Source organism: Takifugu rubripes, chromosome 3 (genome assembly GCF_901000725.2).
Source record: "Takifugu rubripes chromosome 3, fTakRub1.2, whole genome shotgun sequence".
NCBI lineage: Eukaryota > Metazoa > Chordata > Actinopteri > Tetraodontiformes > Tetraodontidae > Takifugu > Takifugu rubripes.
The window spans coordinates 15,531,000-15,554,246 of NC_042287.1; the positions used below are offsets into that span (position 1 = coordinate 15,531,000).

Consider the following 23,247-nt stretch of genomic DNA (forward strand, 5'->3'; position numbering starts at 1 on the left):
TTGGAAGATTATGCATATACATTGGGCACAGAATAAAAACTTTCTGATCCTCCTGGACTTTTGTAGTATTTATGAAATTAATAAGGCTGATGATCTTTGTTATAAAATCTCTCCTCTCATAATAACCAGCGCTGTGTTTGGCATCACCATGGATGCTAAGAGTAACTTGGTTTTCAACACTCTGGCAATGAGATGGTCCACAAATTCCTTCTTAAATACAGAGAAAAACCCCTTTTCTCCTCAGTCTCATTCATTTCACGAATTTAACAAAAGTCCAGAACAAGCAGAAAGCTTTTATTCTGTGACCAATGTATTTGCACGACCTTCCAATGTGAAGATTGCCTTACTTCTGTGAATGACTATTTTAAAAGACTGCAACCAACATAGGATGCTTTATGATGAAAGCTCCTTGGGTTTGGCTGATTAAAGGTCAATGTCACTTTGGAATCCACAGAACATCACCAAAATTCAAGCAGCTGTTCCTTGAAACATCATCAACATTTGCTGAAAATTTCATCAAAATGCGTTGATAAATTTTTGAGTTATTTTGCTAACAGTCCAACAGACGCCTTGGTCTAGTTAAAAAAAAAGAAAAGAAAAGCAACTTCCTGTTTGACGGATGTGGGGGTGTGGCTTGTTTCCCATCATGCACTGCGTCTTTCCCGCAGAAATGGCGTCCAACGGTGAGAGTGTTCTGGCACTAGAGGACCAAGAAGAAAGAAAACCCGCAGCCGTTTCATTCGGCTTCACCAAGACAATTAGCAAATTTAAATCTTCCGGTGCCGACGTCTCATCCAATAAAGACGAAAAAGAATACTTAACCGGAGTTGATAAACGCCTACTGCAAAGGTATGAGTCAAATGCTAATGCTAATCGCCGTGACGTAAGTGCTGGTTTGATGCATGTAATTAACTCCCCGATGTAAAGTAGCTGTTCTTGTCACATACTAGTTGTTGCTGGCGCATCCGGATTAACTGCACAGAAATCTATTTAGTTTGTCTTTTGCTGTCATGCTGATGAACTGAACCTTGCTGCAGTTCATCAGAGAAGCCCAAGGAGCTCATCATCCCTCTGATTGTGAAGAACCGCTGGCACAAACAAGGACAGAGTGAGGGAGATGGGGAGAAAACAGCCCAGGACCACAATTCTGTGGACTCCCAGGCTGTCAAAGAGCTTATTGAAGGTGAGACCATTTGGAAGATGCGGCTGATCTCCTGTGTCTTGTTTGGTCGGCTGATGCTACCGTGCCCTCGTTTCTAGACTCCCGGAGGCAACTTGAGGAGTGGCAGAACGGCCCCCAGCCAGAGAAGCTCCTGAACTTAAACATTCCCTTGTTGATGCAGAATAAAGTGCCAGAAGGCTTTGAAGATGGGGACCATATCAAGGTAGATCTACGGCCTGAATCTGTAAGTACACAAATCACTGAGTTCCGATCCTTCGTAAAGCTTCGTTGCGATACAGTTTGCCATGATTGGACTTTAAGTTGTTTTCTGGGGACATTGGTAGATAGTATACACATATATGTACATGAAAGCTCATGGAATTGCTCCTTTTGCGCTGGAGCAGCAATCTGAACTCAGGAAACCTGTATTTGAGGGTCGCTGATGCCCTAAAGCAAGGAAACGTGAACATTCATCACGCCGTTTCCTTGTCTGTCTAAAGAGTACATCTCAACTTTTGGTGTTTGAGCTGATTCCTTTGATGCTGTAGTGAGAGTACAGCTAAATTAAAGTCCCGGATCCTTAAGCAAGTTGGAACAAAATGCTTGGATGAGTGTTTTGACTGAAATGTGAATGTGTGAGAATTGTGGCAGTCAGATGAATAAAATAAATCCCTGCTGTGCATAAAGATTTGCAGGATACAGTGGACTTTTGGGGTAAAGCTCAAACTCAAGCGTGGGCATTTTCCCCAGAGACACGGGGACAGCCAGTGACGGCCCTGCTTCTTTTATTTCTGCCACTCCCTCTCGTCACTGTCATCCATTATTTGCTCCCAAGCTCCGTCGATGTGAGAGTGGACGCCAACGTGCTCAGTCTGCCCCACAGCTCATTTTAATCCAGTCTTCGCTGAGAACGCGGACGCTCAGAGTTTCCCTCAAAGCGAAGCCTTCAGTGTCGATGAGTCGAGACGTGGCTCAGATGAGGGCTTCTGCCTGGTGACAGTGGTTATCTGAGTCTGACAGCCCGAAGCCAAAAGGCTGACTAAGACAGCCATCACGGCCCGTTTCCCTCTGACAGTCGGCTGTCGCTGACGTTTTTGCGCGTGCCTGTTTTTCAGAACATAATTTATCCCTTCTAGAGATTCTCCTAAACGGTGTCTTTGTTTGATTGTGTCCGATGCCCACGCTAATCTTTGTGTGTGTTGAAGTCAGCAGAGGCAGATTATGAGCAAGTTCCTGTTGAGGCCTACGGCTACGCTATGATCAGGGGAATGGGCTGGAACAAATCGGAAGGAATTGGACGCACCTTTCAACAGTAAGTGATACGCGGGAGTTCTTCAACATCGAAGTGGGCTCAAACATTTAAGAACCACCTTGTGCTGTGAAATTGGATGGGATGGGAAAGACTGCAGTCTTTTAGACTGTATGGAGACGTCGCGCGCCCGCTTTATCCTGATGTAATGTTGATCCACAGACATGTCACGGCGGTTGAACATCAGGTCCGACCGAAGGGTTTGGGTCTCGGGGCCGACCGTTCGCTGATAAAGGACCTGGAGCCCAGCAAACGCAAGCAGCCCCCGAAGCCAGGTGACGAGCGGGTCAAGGAGGAGGAGCTAGTAATGGGCCCAGGCAGCTGTGTGCTTGTGGAATCGGGGCCACATAAGGACAAATATGGCAAGGTAGAGTTGATCTGAGTTGAGTTTTTACCAGGCCAGAGTGGCTTGAAACATCTTCAGTGTGCATCAACTCTCTACTAACCAAATCTCTGCTGTGCGGCAGATTGAGGGTGTTTATCCAGACAACGCTCGTGTGGTGGTGAGACTGGCTATTGGTGGCAGGACTGTGGACATCAGCCAGTATATCGTTAAATTAGTTGGCCGCAAAGAATATGACAGATACAGCAAAGACCTCAGTAAGTAAATCGGGATGTTTGTGGTTCAGTGACACTTTAAGAGAGTAGCAACACATCTAGATAGTCACAGTGTATGTTTGCACATTTAAACTATTGGCATAGAATGAGGCGACAGTAATGTATTTCAGCCTGTTTAATGACTCTTAGAGGAAACTATCAGAGATGCACCACATGTGCGTTCATCATGCGCATCACTGCCCCCTGCAGGCCAACACAGGGAACGCGTAATGCCGGCAGAGGTCCACTTGTACCGGACACGTTTGTTTCAGAATAAAGCTGTCAGTGTAAACACTGAAAACCATTAATGCGACCAGAAATGTGGCTTTTGTCTATCTGTCAGTTACTGGTTGCTATTCTGATAGTAAATATCAAAAAATGAATCTGTCAGGGTGATTAGTTGCCTCGCCCATCATCAGCATTCATAGGTCAAACATTTGAGACAACTCTTGTTTATTTTTGAGCTTTTTGGCATAAAATCCATTCACAAGGTTTGTTCATTAACAGGTCATTTCAGCAAAGCTGAGAAAGTAAAGGATCCAAAAAGATGTGAGGAGAAAGAAAGAAGCGATGGACATGAGGGGAAACACAATTCTTCAGAAAAACACCAAAGAAAAGATGAGAAGAAGAGGAAGCAAAGAGAGTCGAGTCCGGACAGATCTATTCCCATTAAAAGGTAAAGATGCACTAACCTGGGTTTAATAGAAAACACATTTTGTTTGGTACGAAGTGTAGAGAGTCAGAAATCTCATATTTTTGAGTTTTAGTCGGAACAATAACACATCTTTGAAATCTGTGCTTGTGTTTTATAGAGAAAAACATCCAGAGAAAGAAACACGGAAACCACCAGCTCCTCCTTCTTGGCTTCAGAGAGATTTGAAGGTTCGGTTCATCGACAGAGATTTCAAAGGAGGCAAATACTACAACTCAAAGGTAGTGACGGAAACACCGTGAGCTTCAGCTGCTGCTTAGGGTTGTAATCGAGCTGGTTTTATCACCCCCTTAGATGTTTGTGGAGGACGTCCTGACGCCGACTTCCTGCGTGTGTCGAACCCAAGAGGGTCGACTCGTAGACGGTGAGTCGCCGGTGCACCTGGGACCCACCTGGGTTTGGTTCTTTCCGCTTTGCTTTGATGTTAAATAGACCTTTATAGTGGCCATAAAGTAACCTGTGTGTTCCCGTCAGATGTGAAACAGGAAATGTTGGAAACGATCGTCCCAAAAGGTGACAATGAATCCATCATGGTTGTCCTGGGTGAGCAGAGGGGACAGGTAAGCAGAGCGGCTGTACAGGTGCGCTGCCTCCTCCCGACTGTCTTTAAAGCAGTGGTGCTTGTTTGTTGCTCCAGGTGGGCCGTATTCTCCAGAGGGACAAGAACAAATGCAGGGCGCTGGTTCAGCTCGACCGATACGAGGAGAAAGTGTTCCCGCTGGACTATGACACCATTTGTCACTACGTCGGAGGGGCGGATCGTTGATTCCCGTAATTTAAATTATTGTTTTCGTAACGTTTGATATTTTAACTCCATGCAGTTGTCTAATAAAACTCTGGAAAGGCTTCGTGGGTACAGGGTTCATCACAGAAGAAAGGTTCATTTATTAGCAAATGATGATGCCACAAACAAGTCATATAAAAACATATTTACAAACGGGTTTTGACAGCTCGGCAGTAACATTTCAGGAAAAACCAAACGCTGGTTTCCAAATGGAGGTGGGGAGAAACTGTCCGGCTGTTTTTGTTGTGTTGCTAGAGGCCTCGACCCAAGGTCACTCTTTAGGGATCTGGTTGGCGGCGTTAGCCCGGAGGACGGCTCCTGGGCTCGGGTACGGCCTCTGCTGGAACAGAGGCCCCGCCGCCGTGGTGTCCGCCCCCGTCTTGGCCTCATTGCGCTTGGGCAGACCACTCGACCACGAGCCCCTGTTGGCAAAAAGTTTGAGCACAACTCATTCAGATATTCTGGGAGTCGATAAAACTCTGGAACCGTGTCTAATTTTTAATCACGGCCCAGAAGAATCATCTGATGAGGAGTTCCCTCATAACTGATCATCTCATTGGGAGGAGCTGTGACGCACCAGCGGCTTCTTACTGTTGTTAAAAATCCAATTAGAAATAACTTTCAGTGAAATTAAACATCCATTTGAACAGAGGGAAGCTGTATTTTATGTACATTACTGTGTATTTGAGTATATATTAAAAATATGTTCTCATCAGGAGATAAATCGCACACTAATTTATAATAATTTCCCCCTTTAACTGGTTCGGGTGGGGGAAAGCCTGCTGGCTGTCAGAACATACCTCGGGGCATCAGAATAAGCACTAGGATCCATCGGGTCCATCTCATCATCCTTTTTTCCTGTGAAGAAGATAAATATGTAGCATCCACACACATAAAGAGCATTTTTAAAACAATATCAACGTGGATGGATGGACTATGATCAGTACCTCTTTTGCTCTTGCTGTATGGTGCTATTTCATTTCGCCTCGGCCGGCGTCTGTCCCTCCCTTCGTCCCGCTCTCGATCTCTCTCTCTGTCCCTGTCCCGCTCTCTTTCCCGCTCTCTCTCTTTTTCACGCTCCCGCTCCCGTTCTCGTTCCAGTTTCTCGTGTCTCTCGGTTCTTTCCTCTCCTCCCTCAGCTATGAACGCAGGTGAAGAGAAGGAAACAAACCACAGCCAGGCTGCGATTAGCAGAGGCCAAATGAATTATTAATTACTTCTTAAGAACTAGATTAATACCTCTGACTTTCTTTGCAGCCTTCGTGACCACTGAAGATGGATCATTTGGAGACAGCCAAGCGACCAAATCTGTCTCCACGTTCCAGTAATAAGGAAGACCACTGCAGACAAGAAAATTCTTGTGTAATAAAGAATAATGTCCAATGACATTAATTATCAATCGTAGTTAAGATAGAACAGTTAGGGATAAAACTACCAACCAAAAACTGCCTAACTGTGGTGTTCAACATCAATCAGTTGACTGAAAATATAAGTGAATGTAAAATAATGCATTTTACTGAGAAACACGTACCAAGCAGGATCAAACACCTTGTACCAGTTTGGTGGCAGATTCTCGTGTTTCGTGGCCTCATAATCGACATTATTGTCGTCATAATCTTCAGCGATGATCTCCTCGTCTACCTCTGGATTGGGGGGGGGGGGGACACAAGAGGTGCAGAAATGGTGAATAAAGGAGAGAAAATGTCTCTTGGACATGAGGAGTGTTTTCTCCTACCTTGGTCTGATGGTTTAACAATGCCTCTCTTGGCCAAGCGGGCCAGCAGTGCTGGTGGAAGAGGCATCCTGCAGGAGACAGAAGGTAGGGTTCTGCAGCAAACCGTGGTCAGATGTCTTCAACAGTTGGTCAGATGATATGGCGACAACAACTATGCGAAAAGCACAATACGAATGAGCGATAATACGATCACAATGCCGATACAGGGCGTAGATGAAAATGGAAAATAGATAAAACACAATGGAACTTCACACTGCAGATATTATTTGTTTATTGTTATCATTCATTTATTGTAGCCTGGAAAGTGCACTTTCTTTAAATAGGCACCGTTGGCTCATTAGCTGCGTAGCTACAAGGATGAATGAACGAATACCCCTTATGCTTCATAAATACCCCCGAGTTTATTTTTTTAAGACTCCAACGTCGTGTATTTTCTACACAAAGGCATTAGTTATCCAACCTATTAATCTAAACCGTACCTTTTATTTTAGTTTTTCGAACAAACCTCCTCGTTGATGGGTGCCTTCCTAAACTCGGGCGCACAATGATGACGTAGCACGACTTAGAAGTTGGATGACGGACGTTGAACATGGAGGAATATGTCCGCGAGCCCTGGTAAACATTTCTGCTTCAATTTACATTAACATGTTTATCTGATGTATATTTCTGTCTTGTTGAGGTTATGAAGGACTCGAAAATAGGGAAATTCGCAATGACTGAAATATAAACTGACCAACTTGAGCACCAGCCTGGTTTAGTGGAAATAAAATAACAGGACAGCAGCCGAAAACATCTCTTAATCGGTTAATAAATGTCCCTTAATTGGTTAATAAATAAGCATTGATTCAGCTCTTAAATCACGATTAACTGTTACGTTTGGTGTGTGTTTGTTGTCAGAATTTATGATTAGCGTTATAAATTTATTCTTAATGTCATAAATCTTAAATAACATAAGGAGACAACATAATAGTATGTGGGCCATAATAGTTGCTTTCTATGCTTAATTTTACTGTTTTGATCAGGCGAAAAGCCTAAAATATTAAAAGATTAATTTTGAAACAGATCAATGGTGAACTTTTGTCTCAATAAAGACAACATAGGTTACATATTTTTTACTTTGACGTTATGTGGAAATTGTTTTTTATCTGGCCTATTTTGCTGTAAATGTTGGTTTTCACACTTTTGATATTACTTTATAATTCTGATCATGTCTTTGTTCAGTCCCTGGAGGATAGTAGACGACTGTGGAGGAGCGTTCTCCATGGGTACACTCGGAGGAGGCATCTTCCAGGCGGTCAAAGGCTTTCGCAACGCTCCCTTGGTGAGTCCACATACGATACCAACAAAGAACACGTCTGTTTTTGGAGAATTTACAGTCCTGTTTGGTTCTTCAGGGCTTGGCACACAGGCTGAGGGGAAGCGCAAATGCTGTCAGAATAAGAGCGCCACAGATTGGCGGTGAGGCAGTTATTCAGCCATCTTGCTCTGGTGCAGGACCCAAAGTGGTAGCTTGTTATTTGGTGATTTGCAGGGAGCTTTGCCATCTGGGGAGGACTCTTCTCCACTATCGACTGTGGTTTAGTTCGCCTGAGGAGGAAGGAGGACCCGTGGAACTCCATAACAAGTGGTGCTCTGACTGGGGCCATTCTGGCTGCACGCAGTGAGCAGATCCTATAGATCCTATATGCCACAAATTGTCCTATTTAGACAAACGAGTGATTTGCGGTTACGCTGCAGATGTTCCACATGTGCGTTTCTGCCCGGAGAACTTTTTATTGCAGACTGTTGCTGGGAAACGCAGCGGAAATAAATGAACCGATGTGATCTCCTTCTTCCAAGGTGGACCGGTTTCCATGGTGGGCTCTGCCATGATGGGGGGGATTCTGCTGGCTCTGATCGAGGGTTTCGGAATCCTCCTCACCAGATATACGGCGCAGCAGTTTCAGAACCGTACGTGATTTATTTAGGATTGTTTTTAGCGTCGACTCCTGTGATCTAAAGTGGAGGATGAATAAATTCTTCTGTTTGCTTTTCAAGCGCAACCCTTTTCAGAAGAGCCCGGTCATTCATCTCCAGACGATGGGGATCATCCGCAGGGGGAAAAGGGGCAGTTTCAGTAGAGGAGGCCGGGCCCGAGAGCCGCTGTTTCTACGGTGACGCCAGACGGGACGGCTGGTTTTAGGAGCACCTGGAGACGGCCGTACTGGTCACTACAGTGGTTTCAGGTAGTTGAAGCACACCTCAGGGCAAAGTTTTAGTATTTTTTTCAGTGATTCGTTGAACGTTGATCCTTCTGAAAACTCCGTACTGCAGCATCAGGTGCAGAGGTTTCTTCACCTCTGTGGACAGAAAAGAACATCCCAGAATGGTCTGTAATAGTGAAGAAAGGTTGTGACGTTGTGGTGATTATATAAGAGTCTTCCAGGACAGGATCAGAGAAGTGTTGACGTGTTTCCAGGGTTGAGTTCCAACAAGTCTTATTGCGCTAAATGGGAAGAACGCCGCCTCTCTGATATTCTCCTGAGCTCCTCCGTCGTATTTAAATGTTTTAAATGATGGAGTTTGACTGTCCAAAGATTAAAAGGAAACCAGAATGTCTTGTTTAAGATATTCTTATGCCACTACTGAGCTCTGTTACTTGTTTGAATCTTGATTATTAGGACGTCGCCACTCGAGAGCAGTTTTCTTCCCATTTAACTCGTATCCTAAATTATCCACTGAGTATTATGTGTTTTAGAAGTTTTGATGCTCTTGGCAGATCTCAGATGGGATCTCAGTGATGCTGCATCCTTGTTTTCATGCACTTTTATTTTGGAACATGTTTATTTATGTGCCGTCTTTGACAGGAGCTGTTTAAATGGTGCACGCTGCGTGTCGGAAGGTTCCTTGCTTCGCTGTCTTCTTCCTCACGCAGCAGCTGTGATGAGACCTAAGTGTGGAACCTTTATTGTCTCATGAAATGTAGACGACCGTGTTGAAATTAGCATTCCGATTACATTGACTTGGAATGTATAGTTTGTTATCTCAGTCTTGGCACTTTCCAGTAGAGTTTAAATGTTTTATAGCATCTGTATGCCACACATGATAGAAAATACGTTGTATAGACAATGTGTGTTGTTTATTGTATTTCCTATGAGTTAATGGAAAAAATAAAGAGACCAAATCCTTTTTTTTTTAAGATTTGACACTTTTCTTTTAATCTTTGCTTAAAAATTAAGGGGATATAAACGTTCTTCTGGCGCCCCCTGTTGTCTTCACGTCGGAACTGCACCATTGAACGTCGTAATGTTTAAGTCTTTAAGATGTTTAAGTCCCGCTTTTATTTAACTTTAGTTTCCAGTCAGTGGGATGATAATACACTGATATTACAGTTTATTTTCAGTCTAAGTTTACAGCCCAGAGTTCCCCTGAGTCTTCCGCCACGTTCCCCTTGAAAGATTTCCACTGTCATCCTTTTAAACGGCTCAGCTGCTTAATCCCGACGCACGCCCACCGCGCGTCCACGGACGCGTTTGTTAATATTCGTCATTTTAATGTGCCGCCATCAAAATAAAGCGGCCGTGACCTTTTAAACTGTTCCACTCGTGCGCCAGAGGAATCGCCGTAATAAAACACTTTTTTGTCCTGGAAGTGTTTTAATTGGATTGGTGCGCTCCGCCCGGCGGGTGAGCAGGATGCCCCGCAGACCCGCACCTGCGCCGGAGCGACGCGCACGGACGTGAAATGACCTCAGCAGACGGCCCGTTTTTCACGCTTCGGCCCTCGAAAGTCTCTCTCATTCGGTGCCCACCGTGCGTCTGCGGATAATTACGCGTGGGAGACGGTCCGAGGAGTGGATGTAGCCTTTGGCGGAGTGAACTGCGAACATGGACGCGGCAAAGAAAGGTGAGATTTGCGCCTGCCGACGGTGCAAGTCGGCACAAAGTGAATAGCAGTGATGAAAAATGGCTTTTAATATCCAGCAAAGTCGCTCTTTTATTTCATTTTTAAACAAGGATACTTGTACTGTCTTGTACCTGTACTGTTAGCCGGGTCGTGCTAATATTTGTGGCCTTTATTAATCTTGGCTGACGCTGGCAGGTTTATCCAGCGCGCGGGGCCTCGCCAACAGGTGCTCAGGCACCTGTACGTTAGTTAAGCAGCACATAAAGAAGTGGGTCACATCTGGTGCTGGATGCCTCGGGGGCAGAAGACCGGTCGCTGCTGCCATGTTGGTCACTCTGGGGTGATAAAGTATCGGAGGGGGCACCTCTGTCGTGCATGCACACGTCTTTATTCACACCCTGCATGTTCGATCTTTTCCAGACGCCCCACCTGTGGGCGATGTGGGCAAGTCAGACACCCTGGGGTCAACTGGCTCCGCCAGGAAAAGAGGTGGGGGGGCCAAGAAGGCGATGCAGGCCAACAAGTCTGCCCTCCGAGCCCCCCGGGCCCTCTGCTGCCTCACCCTCAGCAACCCCATCCGCATGGCGGCGCTGGCCCTGGTGGAGTGGAAATATCCTTTTCTCTGTGTCCTTAAACCGCCCCCACAGGTGACCGGTGGCGTTCCTGGCCGTTCCACCCTTAACCGAGTCCTCAAGCCCTTTGACATTTTCATTCTCCTCGCCATATTCGCCAACTGCGTGGCCATGGGCGTCACCAAGCCCTTCCCCGACGACGACTCCAACGCCACCAATCACAAACTGGTGAGTTTCCAGTGGCCGGAACGTTCTGAAACTTGATTTTTCAAACAAGGCAGCCTCCCAATTTAACCGGGACCTCTCGGTGGAACCAGCTCGGCCACAATATTTGATCAGAGTTTAGGTGATTTAGCAAAAAAAAAAAAAAAGGTTGGACACAGCCAGGTCCTCCTGTGGGCGCCTTAGATCCTTTTATTGGATTTGCACCGAGGAGCTAAGCTGGCAGTTTAGCGCACACGTTCCCTCAGCCTCCTACAGCCTGCTGGGTTCATATCTGCAGTTTTTAAATCTCAATTTGGTGAATCTCACCCTTTCAGCCGCACTCGTGGTGTAGAAAAGCCGCGTCGTGCCTCGATTGTTGTGAAGTAGAGCTGCGAGTTTGGAGGCATGAAGCAGAAGGGTCCAAAAGAGAGTGTGACAGGCTTAAGCCTGCACCAGGGCAGTAGGCTAAGAGGTCAGGAAGCTGCTGCCCACTTTAATGGTGACGCACGTGATCTAAAGAACATACGGAGGTAGAAAGTCCATCAAAAACACCCCAAAACGTCCTCAATTCCACGTTTCTCCGTTCCCAGGAACAAGTGGAGTACGTCTTCCTCGTCATCTTCACCATCGAGACCTTCACTAAAATCCTGGCCTACGGTTTGGTCATGCACCCCAGCGCCTACATACGCAGCGGCTGGAACCTGCTGGACTTCGTCATCGTCATCGTCGGGTACGTTCCTTCGCGCGTTCCGTCCCTCTCGGCGGATCCTCCCTCACTGACGCGGGCGGCGCGTCTGCGCAGGTTGTTCAGCGTGATCGCCGAGGGCATGACGGACCACAAACCAGGGGAGGCCCACCACGCGGCGGGGAAGCCCGGGGGCCTGGACGTCAAAGCTCTGAGGGCCTTCAGGGTGCTGCGGCCCCTGCGGCTGGTTTCTGGAGTTCCAAGTATGCTCGATGCCGTTCTTGGTGTGTGTGTGTGTGTGTGTGGGGGGGGCGCACGTGCATCCATGTGTGGTGTGTTTGCCTCGTCAGGTTTGCAGATCGTGTTGAACTCCATCATGAAGGCCATGGTGCCGCTCCTGCACATCGGCATGCTGGTCATGTTCGTCATCATCATCTACGCCATCATCGGTTTGGAGCTGTTCATCGGCAGGATGCACAAAACCTGCTACTCCTCCACCACCGGTGACGCCCCCTTCCTGGCTCAACCCGCCCGGGCTGGAGCGGGCGCGCTGTGTCCCCCGTTTCACGTTGGACCTCTTCTCCGCTCCAGGTCTCATGATGGAGGACGATGCGTCGCCGTGCGCCTTCGCCGGCAGCGGGCGCTTCTGCGTGGAGAACGGCACCGAGTGCAGGGGCAAGTGGGAGGGCCCCAACGGCGGCATCACAAACTTCGACAACATTTTCTTCGCCATGTTGACGGTGTTCCAGTGCATCACCATGGAGGGCTGGACGGACGTTCTCTACTGGGTATGAAAAACTGAAAAAGTTCCTGGAACCAAATTAGGGAACTACTGAGTTACACCAGACGCCCCCTCTCGCTGTACGTGTCTGCGCAGATGAATGACGCCATTGGCTTCGAGATTCCTTGGATTTACTTTGTTTCGCTGGTCATCTTTGGGTCGTTCTTCATCATCAACCTGGTTCTGGGTGTGTTGAGCGGGTGAGTAGCCGCCGTCCCCGTTTGGGGCGTGGCCAGGGCGGAGGTGAGCGCCTCACGCCGCGTCCCCCCCGTGTGCACAGAGAGTTCTCCAAGGAGAGGGAAAAGGCGGTGGCGCGCGGGGAGCTCCAGAAGGCCCAGGAGAGCAAGCAGATGGAGGAGGACATGATCGGGTACATGGACTGGCTCATCGAGGCCGAGGACGTGGACGAGGAGGGGAACAAACGTAAGCGCCGCGCGTTTCGCCTGATTCCGACGATTTGAACGATTTACGAACGACGCGCCATTTGCAGGCGCTGCCATTGCCAAGAAGAAGATGATGAAGAAGTTTGGCTGGTACAAGCACAGCGAGGACGGCGGAGGTACGTCTGCTCCCGCCGCCGCTCTCCACCCTCACGCCGTTCGCTCTCTCCACCCTCGCTCTCTCCACCCTCACGCCATTCGCTCTCTCCACCCTCACGCCATTCGCTCTCTCCACCCTCGCTCTCTCCACCCTCACGCCATTCACTCTCTCCACCCTCACGCCATTCGCTCTCTCCACCCTCACGCCATTCGCTCTCTCCACCCTCACGCCATTCGCTCTCTCCACCCTCGCTCTCTCCACCCTCACGCCATTCGCTCTCTCCACCCTCGCTCTCTCCACCCTCACGCCGTTCGCTCTCTCCACCCTCACGCCATTCGCTCTCTCCACCCTCGCTCTCTCCACCCTCACGCCGTTCGCTCTCTCCACCCTCACGCCATTCGCTCTCTCCACCCTCGCTCTCTCCACCCTCGCTCTCTCCACCCTCACGCCATTCGCTCTCTCCACCCTCGCTCTCTCCACCCTCACGCCATTCGCTCTCTCCACCCTCGCTCTCTCCACCCTCACGCCGTTCGCTCTCTCCACCCTCACGCCATTCGCTCTCTCCACCCTCGCTCTCTCCACCCTCGCTCTCTCCACCCTCACGCCATTCGCTCTCTCCACCCTCGCTCTCTCCACCCTCACGCCATTCGCTCTCTCCACCCTCACGCCATTCGCTCTCTCCACCCTCGCTCTCTCCACCCTCACGCCATTCGCTCTCTCCACCCTCACGCTATTCGCTCTCTCCACCCTCACGCCATTCGCTCTCTCCACCCTCACGCCATTCGCTCTCTCCACCCTCGCTCTCTCCACCCTCACGCCATTCGCTCTCTCCACCCTCGCTCTCTCCACCCTCACGCCATTCGCTCTCTCCACCCTCGCTCTCTCCACCCTCACGCCATTTGCTCTCTCCACCCTCACGCCATTCGCTCTCTCCACCCTCGCTCTCTCCACCCTCACGCCATTCACTCTCCACCCTCGCTCTCTCCACCCTCACGCAATTCGCTCTCTCCACCCTCACGCCATTCGCTCTCTCCACCCTCACGCCATTCGCTCTCTCCACCCTCACGCCATTCGCTCTCTCCACCCTCACGCCATTCGCTCTCTCCACCCTCACGCAATTCGCTCTCTCCACCCTCACGCCATTCGCTCTCTCCACCCTCACGCCATTCGCTCTCTCCACCCTCACGCCATTCGCTCTCTCCACCCTCACGCTAATTCGCTACCGATTGAACAGTCTAACGTTGTGATCCGCAGAGTCGGACTCGGATGACGACATCGCCTACCTCGACGACGACAGCGGCTTCTGCGCGTCGCTCATGTGAGGCCGCGGAGAACGTGCGTGTTTTCCGTCACCTCGACCTCGTTGTTGACGTGTGATTTCTTTCGTTTCCGACAGGGCGAAGATGATGGCCAATAGTTTCTGGTGAGCGAACGCTCCCCTCTCCTTGTTTCTGCCGCTTGGACTCATCTCCTCACGTCGTTTCTGTCCTTGTCTTAGCGACCAGCTGTGCCAGATCAATCACACCATGAGGAAGAACTCCCGCGTGGCCGTCAAGACCACCAACTTCTACTGGTTGGTGCTTCTGCTGGTGTTCCTCAACACCGTTGCCAGCGCTTCGGAGCATTACGGGCAGCCCAAGTGGCTCACAGAAATGCAAGGTCAGCATTTTTCCCATCGTGATGGCGGCTGTAATTGGGGCGGCGGCCCGTGGTTTACATCCATCTGACCCCCCCGCAGAACGCGCCAACAAGGTGCTGCTGCTGCTCTTCACTCTGGAGATGCTGATGAAGATGTACGCCTTCGGCCTGCAGATCTATTTCATGGCTCTGTTCAACCGCTTCGACTGCTTCGTGGTGTGTGGCGGCATCCTGGAGATGCTGCTGGTGGAGATGGAGGTCATCCCGCCCATCGGCATCGCCGTGCTGCGCTGCATCCGACTGCTCAGGATCTTTAAGATGACTCGGTGACTGTTGGTTTAGACAAACGGAAGCCTGCGGGCGTCCTGGCCAGCAGGGGGCGCTTGTCAGCAGAAATATCTCAACTCTTTCTTCTTCCTGTCCTGTCTCTGTGTGTCTGAAGCCATTGGGCCGCTCTGTCCGACCTGGTGAACTCGCTGCTCAACTCCATGAAAGCCATCTGCTCCCTTCTGCTGCTGCTCTTCCTCTTCCTCATCATCTTCGCCTTGCTGGGGATGCAGCTGTTCGGAGGCAAATTTAACTTCGACGAGACTCAGATGAAGAGGAGCACGTTCGACTCCTTCCCTCAGGCTCTGCTCACGTGCTTCCAGGTGACACTTTTCTCCCATTTCCACTTTATATTCATTTCCCTCTTCACCTGTGGCTCATCCTCTTCCTCGCAGATCCTGACGGGGGAAGACTGGAACGCCGTGATGTACGACGGCATCATGGCGTACGGGGGGCCGATCTTCCCCAACATGGTGGTGTGCATCTACTTCGTCATCCTCTTTGTTTGTGGCAACTGTATCCTCTTTTTGTAGTCGTTGGGTTGAATTCTCATCTTTATCAGGTTGTCAGGCAAACGAAACGGCCTCCTAAATTTTCTGATCAGACATTCTGCTCAACGTCTTCTTGGCTATCGCCGTGGACAACCTGGCTGGAGGCGGCGGGAAGAACAAAGTGGAGTAAGCCTGGCAGAAAGACGATGATTTCTGGCTCACGATCATGCTGAAAAGGTTTTTTTAAAAACCAAAAAACAAGGCACTTTCGTGTAATTGTTCCTTTCTATCACTTAGAGAGAAAAAGGAAGACGAGGAAGAGTGGGATGACGATGAGGAGAAGGAAGATGAAGATGCTGCGGTACAGAATAAAACCCCTCGAAACTGAGGATTGGAGCACATTTATGTAAAGTTTTTACACTGTTTCAATTATTTGTCCTCCTGTGCAGAACGAGGACGACGACTGGCAGGAAAACGAGGAGCTGAGGGCCATCGAGGGGCTGGAGGGTGAGCCTGACATGGGGGGCCCATGGGGGGCCTACAGGGGACCCACGGGGGGCCCACGGGGGGGCCCACAGTGGGCCTACATGGTCATGAGCTCAATTCATGTACATGAAACCTACATCTTCTCTGCACCTCTTCATAGGTGTCGCTCCGCTAAAGCCGGATTTCTCTGGGCCCAAAGAGAAGATCGTGCCCATCCCTGACGGAAGCTCCTTTTTCATCCTGGGAAAGAAAAACTGGTACTGCTGCGGCGTCACGTTAACCTCGGCCCTCCTTCACAGGATCCAACGTGAATCAAACCTCCTTTTCTGTCGTTTCTCCCGCTCCTTCTCAGTTTGCGAGTTGCCTGCCACAACCTCATCCACCACCCCTACTTCACTAACTTCATCCTCATCTTCATCATCCTCAGCAGCATCTCCCTGGCTGCTGAGGATCCAATCAAATCCCACTCGTTCAGAAACATAGTAAGATGTTTAAGAGCCTTTTCAAATCTCTCTTCTAAAACCGGGTCTGAATGCTGGTTTCTCTCCCGCTCAGGTGCTCGGTTACGCCGATTACGTCTTCACCTCCGTTTTCACGGTGGAGATCGTTCTGAAGGTAACGGCTGCGGGGATCCTTTGTGGATCGATGTTTCTGCCTCACGTCGTACCCTAACATCTGCCGCTCGTGTCTAGATGACCGTCTACGGGGCGTTTCTGCACACGGGGTCCTTCTGCAGGAACGCCTTCAACCTCCTGGACCTGCTGGTCGTCGGCGTGTCGCTCACCTCCTTCTTTCTGCAGTGAGTGGATCAGACTAGGGGGCGGACGCCTTTAAGGGCGGCACGTCGCCCGACTCCTCTCACGGCTGAAGATCGCCTGTCTTGCTGTTTTCAGTTCGAGTGCGATTTCGGTGGTGAAGATCCTGAGAGTGCTGCGCGTTCTCAGGCCTCTTCGAGCCATCAACAGAGCTAAAGGACTCAAGGTAATCAGTCTCGACTCATTTCTTTCATCTTAGACATCTTAGACATCTCAGGATTCAAACCATCATCAAATAGAAGGAGGTATAAGAATTGGTCCAATAATCCGATATTCAGTGACTTTCAGAACTTGGCGGCTCCTTGTGATCGTAGCTAACGAGTGTGTGTTGTCCCGTCTTCGCAGAATGTGGTGCAGTGTGTGTTTGTGGCCATCCGGACCATCGGCAACATCCTGATCGTCACGACGCTCCTTCAGTTCATGTTTGCCTGCATCGGAGTGCAGCTCTTCAAGGTACAAAGTCACCAACTGTGGATGTTTAACAGGCGATACCAGGACGGCAGCTTGACGCCGCCCTTTTTTGCGTGTGTTTAATGTCGCAGGGCCGATTCTACAGCTGCACCGACGAGGCCAAACAAACACCCGAGGAGTGCAAGTCAGTCTCCAGTTACCTGCCGCCACCTCCTCACCTGGGCTCGCCGGCCTCTTAACGTCGCCTGTTTCTGGTTTCAGAGGAACGTTTGTGATCTACAAAGACGGGGACATAAACCACCCCATGGTGAGGGAGAGGGTTTGGGAAAACAGCGATTTCAACTTCGACAACGTGCTGAACGGGATGCTGGCGCTGTTCACCGTGTCCACCTTTGAAGGATGGCCGCAGTGAGTGGACGCTCGATTTATGATAAAGGGAAAGCATGTGATGCTGCGGCGGGAGTAGGAAGTAGGGAAGACCCTTCAGAATAAAAGTTCTCTTCCGTTTAATCGAGAAAAGTGGCCATTTTCCTGGGGGATTCCCTGAACCTTTCCCACTTCTGTCCTCACACTTGTCCAGACTCCTTTATCGAGCCGTGGACGCCAACGCCATAAACCGGGGGCCCATTTACAACTACCGTGTGGAAATCTCAATCTTCTTCATCATCTACATCATCATCATCGCCTTCTTCATGATGAACATATTCGTTGGTTTCGTCATCATCACATTTCGGGAGCAGGGAGAGGCCGAATTCAAGAACTGTGAACTCAACAAGAATCAGGTCTGTGGTTCTGCTTTTCTGCGCCTCGTCGTTGAATCCTAACGGCCCCCGTCTGTCTGTTCCAGCGTCAGTGCGTCTACTACGCCCTCAAAGCTCAGCCCATTAAGATTTACATCCCTAAAAACCAGTCCCAGCTCAAATTCTGGAAAATCATCAACTCCAGCCAGTTTGAATACATCATGTTTGTGCTGATCCTGGGAAACACGCTCACGCTGGCCATCCAGGTACCGCCTCGCACCACCCACTCCTCACTGTCCGGAGAGGCCGACCCTTGTCTGAGTGCTCTTGTGTCTCCTCATCAAGCATTACGAGCAGTCCAAGCTCTTCACCTCCATCATGGACATCCTCAACATGATCTTCACCGTGGTTTTCACCGTGGAGATGGTTATCAAGCTGCTGGCTCTGCGCGCTCACGTGAGGCTCCGTCTCCCTTGAAAGAAAACTCCCGCGTCACCCGACTCTTCCTTTGAGTTTGTTCTTTTTTCCTCCGTAGCATTACTTCATCGATCCCTGGAATTCCTTTGACGCTTTGATCGTGGTGGGAAGCGTGCTGGACATCGCCGTCTCAGAGTTCAGCGTGAGCTTTTTAGTACCTTTATTAGCTGAGAGGCCTGAGCAGCATCTTCTGTTAAAGGAGGCATTAATGAGGTTCAATGGTCTCTTCCCTTTCCACACCTGCTGCTCCTCACTGGTTACACTGGATCCAGGGAGGAGGCGGCCATGGCGAGGTGAGCACAGCCCTGACAATAGCAATGGACCTGGTGCTGGCTGCTCTCATGGTTCCGTCTGAATAAATGCGATCACATTTACTGATTAGTGACAACATTGGTTCTATGTGCGGTTCCTTCTATAGGGCAGTAAAGGAGAGAGCGGGAAAGTGTCCATCACTTTCTTCCGTCTGTTCCGGGTGTTGCGGTTGGTTAAACTTCTCAGTAAAGGAGAGGGCATCCGGACGCTCCTCTGGACCTTCGTCAAGTCCCTGCAGGCTCTGCCGTACGTCGGTCTGCTCATCGCCATGATCTTTTTCATCTACGCCGTCATCGGCATGCAGGTGAGTCTTTGGCCGATCGGGACTCTTATATAGTGTCGGCAGTCGTGCCTTTAAACTGTCGTTATCCTGAAAACGGCAGGATCACGATTTTCCTTTTGTCCCCTCAGATGTTTGGGAAAGTGGCCGTCGATGACAACACCAACATCAACAGGAACTGCAACTTCCAGACGTTCTTCATGGCGGTCCTGGTGCTCTTCAGGTGAGCCTTATTTTGGAACATGAGCCGATTTTTGCACTTCCTTCATCCTTTTAATGAGGAATAAGGGGTCTCCCACCAGTCCAGGAAGGTCAGAATGCTGGTTCTGTGTTCTGACAGGTGTGCCACTGGAGAACAGTGGCAGGAGATTATGTTGGGAGCACTTCCGGGGAGACGCTGTGACCCAGAATCCGACATTGAACCCGGTGAGGAGTACACCTGCGGCAGCAACTTGGCCTACCTCTACTTCATCAGCTTCTTCATGCTCTGTGCTTACCTGGTGAGTGAGGCTGCAGATGAAGCTAAACTATGACGTCATTTATCTCTTAAATACGCCAAGTATAGATAAATGAAGTTTTTCTTTATCAGAACTTTTGAGGAGCCAAATGTTTTCGTTTTTTGTCTCCTTGAGATCATCAACTTGTTCATTGCCGTCATCATGGACAACTTTGAATACCTGACACGAGACTGGACGGTTCTGGGAACTCACCACCTGGACGAGTTTAAGAGAGTCTGGTCGGACTACGACCCAGAAGCCACGTGAGAATGATTCCTCTCATGTCCCTTTGTTCTTCCCTTTGTTCTTCCCTTTGTTCTTCCCTTTGTTCTTCCCTTTGTTCTTCCCGGGAACTCAAGGTTCCGTTTCCTCTCCTAGCGGTCGTATAAAGCACATCGACGTCGTCACCATGCTCCGTCGCATTCAGCCTCCTCTCGGTTTTGGGAAACTGTGTCCTCATCGCGTCGCCTGCAAGGTACGTCCACGCCGAACCCGCATCTCCGACCCGCGGACGACGGGCTGAACTTGTTCTGTGGGCTTTGCAGAGACTGGTGGATATGAACGTCCCGCTGCATCCAGACGGGACCGTCACCTTCAACGCTACTCTGTTTGCTCTGGTGAGAACCTCGCTGAAGATCAAGACTGAAGGTTCGCCCACGCCCACACACACACACACACACACACACACCAGGTCTCTGTGTGTTATGTCTCATGGATAACACAACGTGGTTGTCCTCCTCAGGCCCCATAGATCAGCAGAACGAAGAGCTGAAGATAATTATCAAGAAGCTGTGGAAGCGCACCAAACCGAAGCTGATTGATGAAGTCATTCCTCCCCCCAGAGGTGCCCACAGCTCCTGGAATAACACATGTAAACCAAATCAATCTCCTCAAAGACACCTGCATGAAAAAATGTCTCTCCTCAGGAGATGAGGTGACCTGTGGGAAATTCTACGCCAGCTTCCTGATCCAGGACTATTTTAAAAAGTTCCGCAAGAGAAAAGAGCGGGAGAGAAAATCTAAACGGAAGGACAAGGCCGCAGCCCTGCAGGTGAGGCTTCGCCGCATGTTGACATCGTGGACCAGCGGTAATCTGCAACAGTCCAAACGTCCCTGTTTCCCCCCCTCTGATGCCTCCTCAGCAAGGGCTGCGCTCGCTGCAGGACCTGGCCCCAGAGATGCGTCTGGCCATGGCCTCGGACCTGGAAGATGAGGAGGGGGCGGACGGGGAGATGACAGGCGATGAAGTGTTTGGCAGCGAAGCTGGGACCTCGGTGAACACCACCCCCGCCACCACGCCACTTCCACCCATAGACACTCTGGTGCAGCAGACGGCCATCTTCATGGAACCTGAGCCCGAAGCAGAGAAAGAGGAAGTGATCACAGAGCAGGTGAAGGGTCTGGAGATGGAACATAGACCCGGATCTGAGCTGGCAGGGGTCACCATTGTAACGGAGCAGCCTGTGAGGTCTGAGCCCCTGCCTGTCATCAGGTGCGTTCCGCTGTTTTCACTCAGGCACTGTCGCCGTAAAAGTCGTTAGGATAACGTTTTGTCCTGGTCAGGGTGGACTCCATCAATGACCTGCCTCTTCCTCCTCCGCCCGAGGTGTTGCCTCTTCCAGAGGACACGAGTGGCGTTGTCGTAGAAGAACCGGCTGTGGAGGTTTTGACCACAGAAACCGAGGCGGGATACAGCCGGGAAGGTGATGATGCGAGCGCTGCCTCGGTCAACAGGTACGAAACAAAGAAACGGAGCTTTGATCCTATTCTAATCTCTTCCTGGTTTATTTGTTGAATAGCCCACGTGCCTTGATGAGCTATCTTTGGAACACCTGATCTGATATAGAAAGCTCTAAACCTCCTCCAGGTACGCGTATCCAGAAGTTGTGTCTCCTGTTCCGACTGAGACGGGCTACAACGGACAGAACCTGGAGAGAGCCAGCAGCATCGGGGAGATAGCCTACGATCACCAGGACGCTCAAGAGTTTGTTAGCAACGGCTACAACGACGGCAACGTGAATGGAGGCAGCGTTGCTACGAGCCCCACGCCCTACGACACGAACGGGTACAACGGGAACGGGTACAACGGGAACGGGTACAATGGCTACAGTGAAAACGGCAGCCTCTTCAGCACCAACACGAACGGAAACGCGTGCAACGAAAACGGCAGCGGCTACGCCGACAGCAAGAACGTCAGGAGGCGGCTACTTCCTGCCATCCCAAAAGGTGAGAAACAGCAATACACTGTGCTGAACATGTGCGGATGGACTATTCTCAACCCTGATCACTTTCAGGTCGTAGACCAGCCTTTAACTTCCAGTGTCTGAAGCCACAGAGGAGTTTGGATGAGCAGACTCCCATCCCAGGAACCTACCATGGGAATTCGTCCCCGTCCAGGTCGCGTTTACAGGTACGGCACAGCGCCCCTCGGTGCGTGCGAGCAGTCACGGACGAGTGTCTCTTCTTGTTTTGCCCTCCTGCGTCAGAACCAGCACAGTCTCGACTCCCGGCCCAGCAGCGTTTCCTCGATGTCGTCCGCTTCCTGGGCAAACACGGGAGCAGCTGGCTGCACTCCTCTTCCAGGAATAACTCACCCCTCGGGCCGCAGGGGGAAGCTCATTTACACCCCCATGATGCTGGTGGATGAAGCCACGGGCACGAGGCAGCCTCTATGGACCGATGGCACCACCAGCCTCCCTGCTGGAAACCGCCCTGGCTGGTACCCGACCCAGGCCAGAACCTTCAACAGCATGAGGATCCCACCAGTCAACCAGGGATACGTGAGCAAAGGAGGTGCAGACGGTCTTGTGGAGTCGGTGAGTGTTTATTTACACCATTTTAGATGATCGAATCGAGCGTTTTATTCATCTCTGAGTCAACCCATCACGAAATAAGACGCCAGTCAAGAAAACGGTTGATTTCTACGTCTTCCTGATTGCAGATCTTGATCTCCGAGGGTCTCGGCGTCTTTGCCAGGGACCCCAAGTTTGTCAGCTTCGCCAAGCGCGAGATCGCCGAAGCCTGTCACATGAGCATGGACGAGATGGAGAGCGCCGCCACGGACCTCATCGCGCGCGGGGCCACTCGGTCCATTTCGCGGTTCGAGGACGAGCTGGCCGACGAAATGAACTGCGTGGTTTCATACTGAGATGGACAGAACCGGTGAAACTGTGTGAGAGGTAGATCCGCATGCGTGCGGAGAAGAACGAGACACCAATGACAAAAATTTGCTGTTCTACAGTTAAACGGGGTAAGGAATGCATTTATGCCAAATAACATATCGCACACATACATAAATATGTCAATAAATAGCCTGTTCTCATTTTTTACAGCATTTTTTAGTTGCGTTTTCAGTTATCAGGGAATACCCACATTTAGCCTCATCAGTATACATTAATTTACACAAATATACTGTATAGACATCTTTACTGAATGTTCCGTACCCACATATACAGAACATACAAACTTATAGAAAAGTTTTTGGGTTTTTTTTGTGTGGCTTTAAATAAAAGTGTTTTCTCAAATGTCTTTCTGTGATTCTTCTCTTTTATATATTAAAATCATACATACTGTGTGACATTTCCCACCTCTGGCGGTGCTATAATGTGACAAAAACCTCAGCAAAACGTCAGCTCAGCGAATTATATAATAAGACTTAGTGGGCCTGCAGCTGGAAAACATCTGGGTTTCTTTTTATTTTCAGTGGCACAATAATGACTCGCTGTCCTCCTTAATTAACGTTTCTTCTTTGTTCCGGCCTGTTTGCGCGCAGTGAGTGTTTGATGCACGTGACGTGTGACTTGGAAT

General features: G+C 49.8%; 4 protein-coding genes across 6 annotated transcripts; 3 read left to right on the forward strand and 1 right to left on the reverse strand.

Moving 5' to 3' along the window:
- The first annotated feature begins 635 nt into the window (after positions 1-635).
- gpkow (G patch domain and KOW motifs) lies at positions 636-4,626 on the forward strand. The gene is made up of 11 exons (XM_003963548.3): positions 636-849; positions 1,038-1,183; positions 1,261-1,406; positions 2,368-2,474; positions 2,634-2,838; positions 2,939-3,071; positions 3,576-3,744; positions 3,881-4,001; positions 4,075-4,144; positions 4,255-4,340; positions 4,418-4,626. The coding sequence occupies exons 1-11, from the start codon at positions 647-649 to the stop codon at positions 4,544-4,546; spliced, it is 1,515 nt and encodes a 504-aa protein (XP_003963597.2). The 5' UTR covers positions 636-646; the 3' UTR covers positions 4,547-4,626.
- Positions 4,627-4,635: 9 nt separating this feature from the next.
- Positions 4,636-6,882, reverse strand: pqbp1 (polyglutamine binding protein 1). 3 transcript variants are annotated; one of them, XM_029833540.1, is made up of 7 exons: positions 6,779-6,874; positions 6,300-6,447; positions 6,096-6,207; positions 5,804-5,904; positions 5,512-5,703; positions 5,365-5,422; positions 4,636-4,986 (listed from the first exon to the last, which is right to left on the reverse strand). In XM_029833540.1, the coding sequence occupies exons 2-7, from the start codon at positions 6,364-6,366 to the stop codon at positions 4,836-4,838; spliced, it is 681 nt and encodes a 226-aa protein (XP_029689400.1). In that variant the 5' UTR covers positions 6,367-6,447; positions 6,779-6,874; the 3' UTR covers positions 4,636-4,835. The 3 variants fall into 3 exon arrangements, with proteins under 3 accessions (XP_029689400.1, XP_011601045.1, XP_003963598.1); XM_011602743.2 differs by having other exon boundaries at positions 4,638-4,986; positions 6,300-6,450; positions 6,779-6,882; XM_003963549.3 differs by having other exon boundaries at positions 4,638-4,986; positions 6,300-6,367; positions 6,779-6,866.
- On the forward strand, positions 6,789-9,477 carry LOC101077395 (translocase of inner mitochondrial membrane 17B). The gene is made up of 6 exons (XM_011602742.2): positions 6,789-6,914; positions 7,521-7,620; positions 7,694-7,757; positions 7,831-7,959; positions 8,139-8,249; positions 8,337-9,477. Exons 1-6 carry the CDS (start codon positions 6,889-6,891, stop codon positions 8,417-8,419), a joined length of 513 nt encoding a protein of 170 aa, XP_011601044.1. The 5' UTR covers positions 6,789-6,888; the 3' UTR covers positions 8,420-9,477.
- A 329-nt stretch (positions 9,478-9,806) lies between these two features.
- On the forward strand, positions 9,807-23,008 carry cacna1fa (calcium channel, voltage-dependent, L type, alpha 1F subunit a). The gene is made up of 46 exons (XM_029833494.1): positions 9,807-10,184; positions 10,605-10,794; positions 10,879-10,984; positions 11,551-11,690; positions 11,763-11,908; positions 11,996-12,148; positions 12,237-12,433; positions 12,523-12,626; positions 12,707-12,849; positions 12,917-12,985; positions 14,221-14,284; positions 14,363-14,389; positions 14,465-14,625; positions 14,705-14,930; positions 15,047-15,254; positions 15,327-15,447; positions 15,536-15,608; positions 15,720-15,783; positions 15,872-15,929; positions 16,069-16,165; positions 16,261-16,390; positions 16,464-16,523; positions 16,601-16,707; positions 16,802-16,889; positions 17,069-17,176; positions 17,266-17,318; positions 17,396-17,542; positions 17,715-17,916; positions 17,982-18,140; positions 18,220-18,330; positions 18,410-18,493; positions 18,624-18,644; positions 18,770-18,967; positions 19,075-19,166; positions 19,284-19,443; positions 19,576-19,703; positions 19,819-19,915; positions 19,986-20,088; positions 20,183-20,284; positions 20,367-20,491; positions 20,583-20,932; positions 21,004-21,174; positions 21,308-21,666; positions 21,735-21,850; positions 21,927-22,256; positions 22,382-23,008. The coding sequence occupies exons 1-46, from the start codon at positions 10,166-10,168 to the stop codon at positions 22,586-22,588; spliced, it is 6,174 nt and encodes a 2,057-aa protein (XP_029689354.1). The 5' UTR covers positions 9,807-10,165; the 3' UTR covers positions 22,589-23,008.
- The last annotated feature ends 239 nt before the right edge of the window (positions 23,009-23,247 follow it).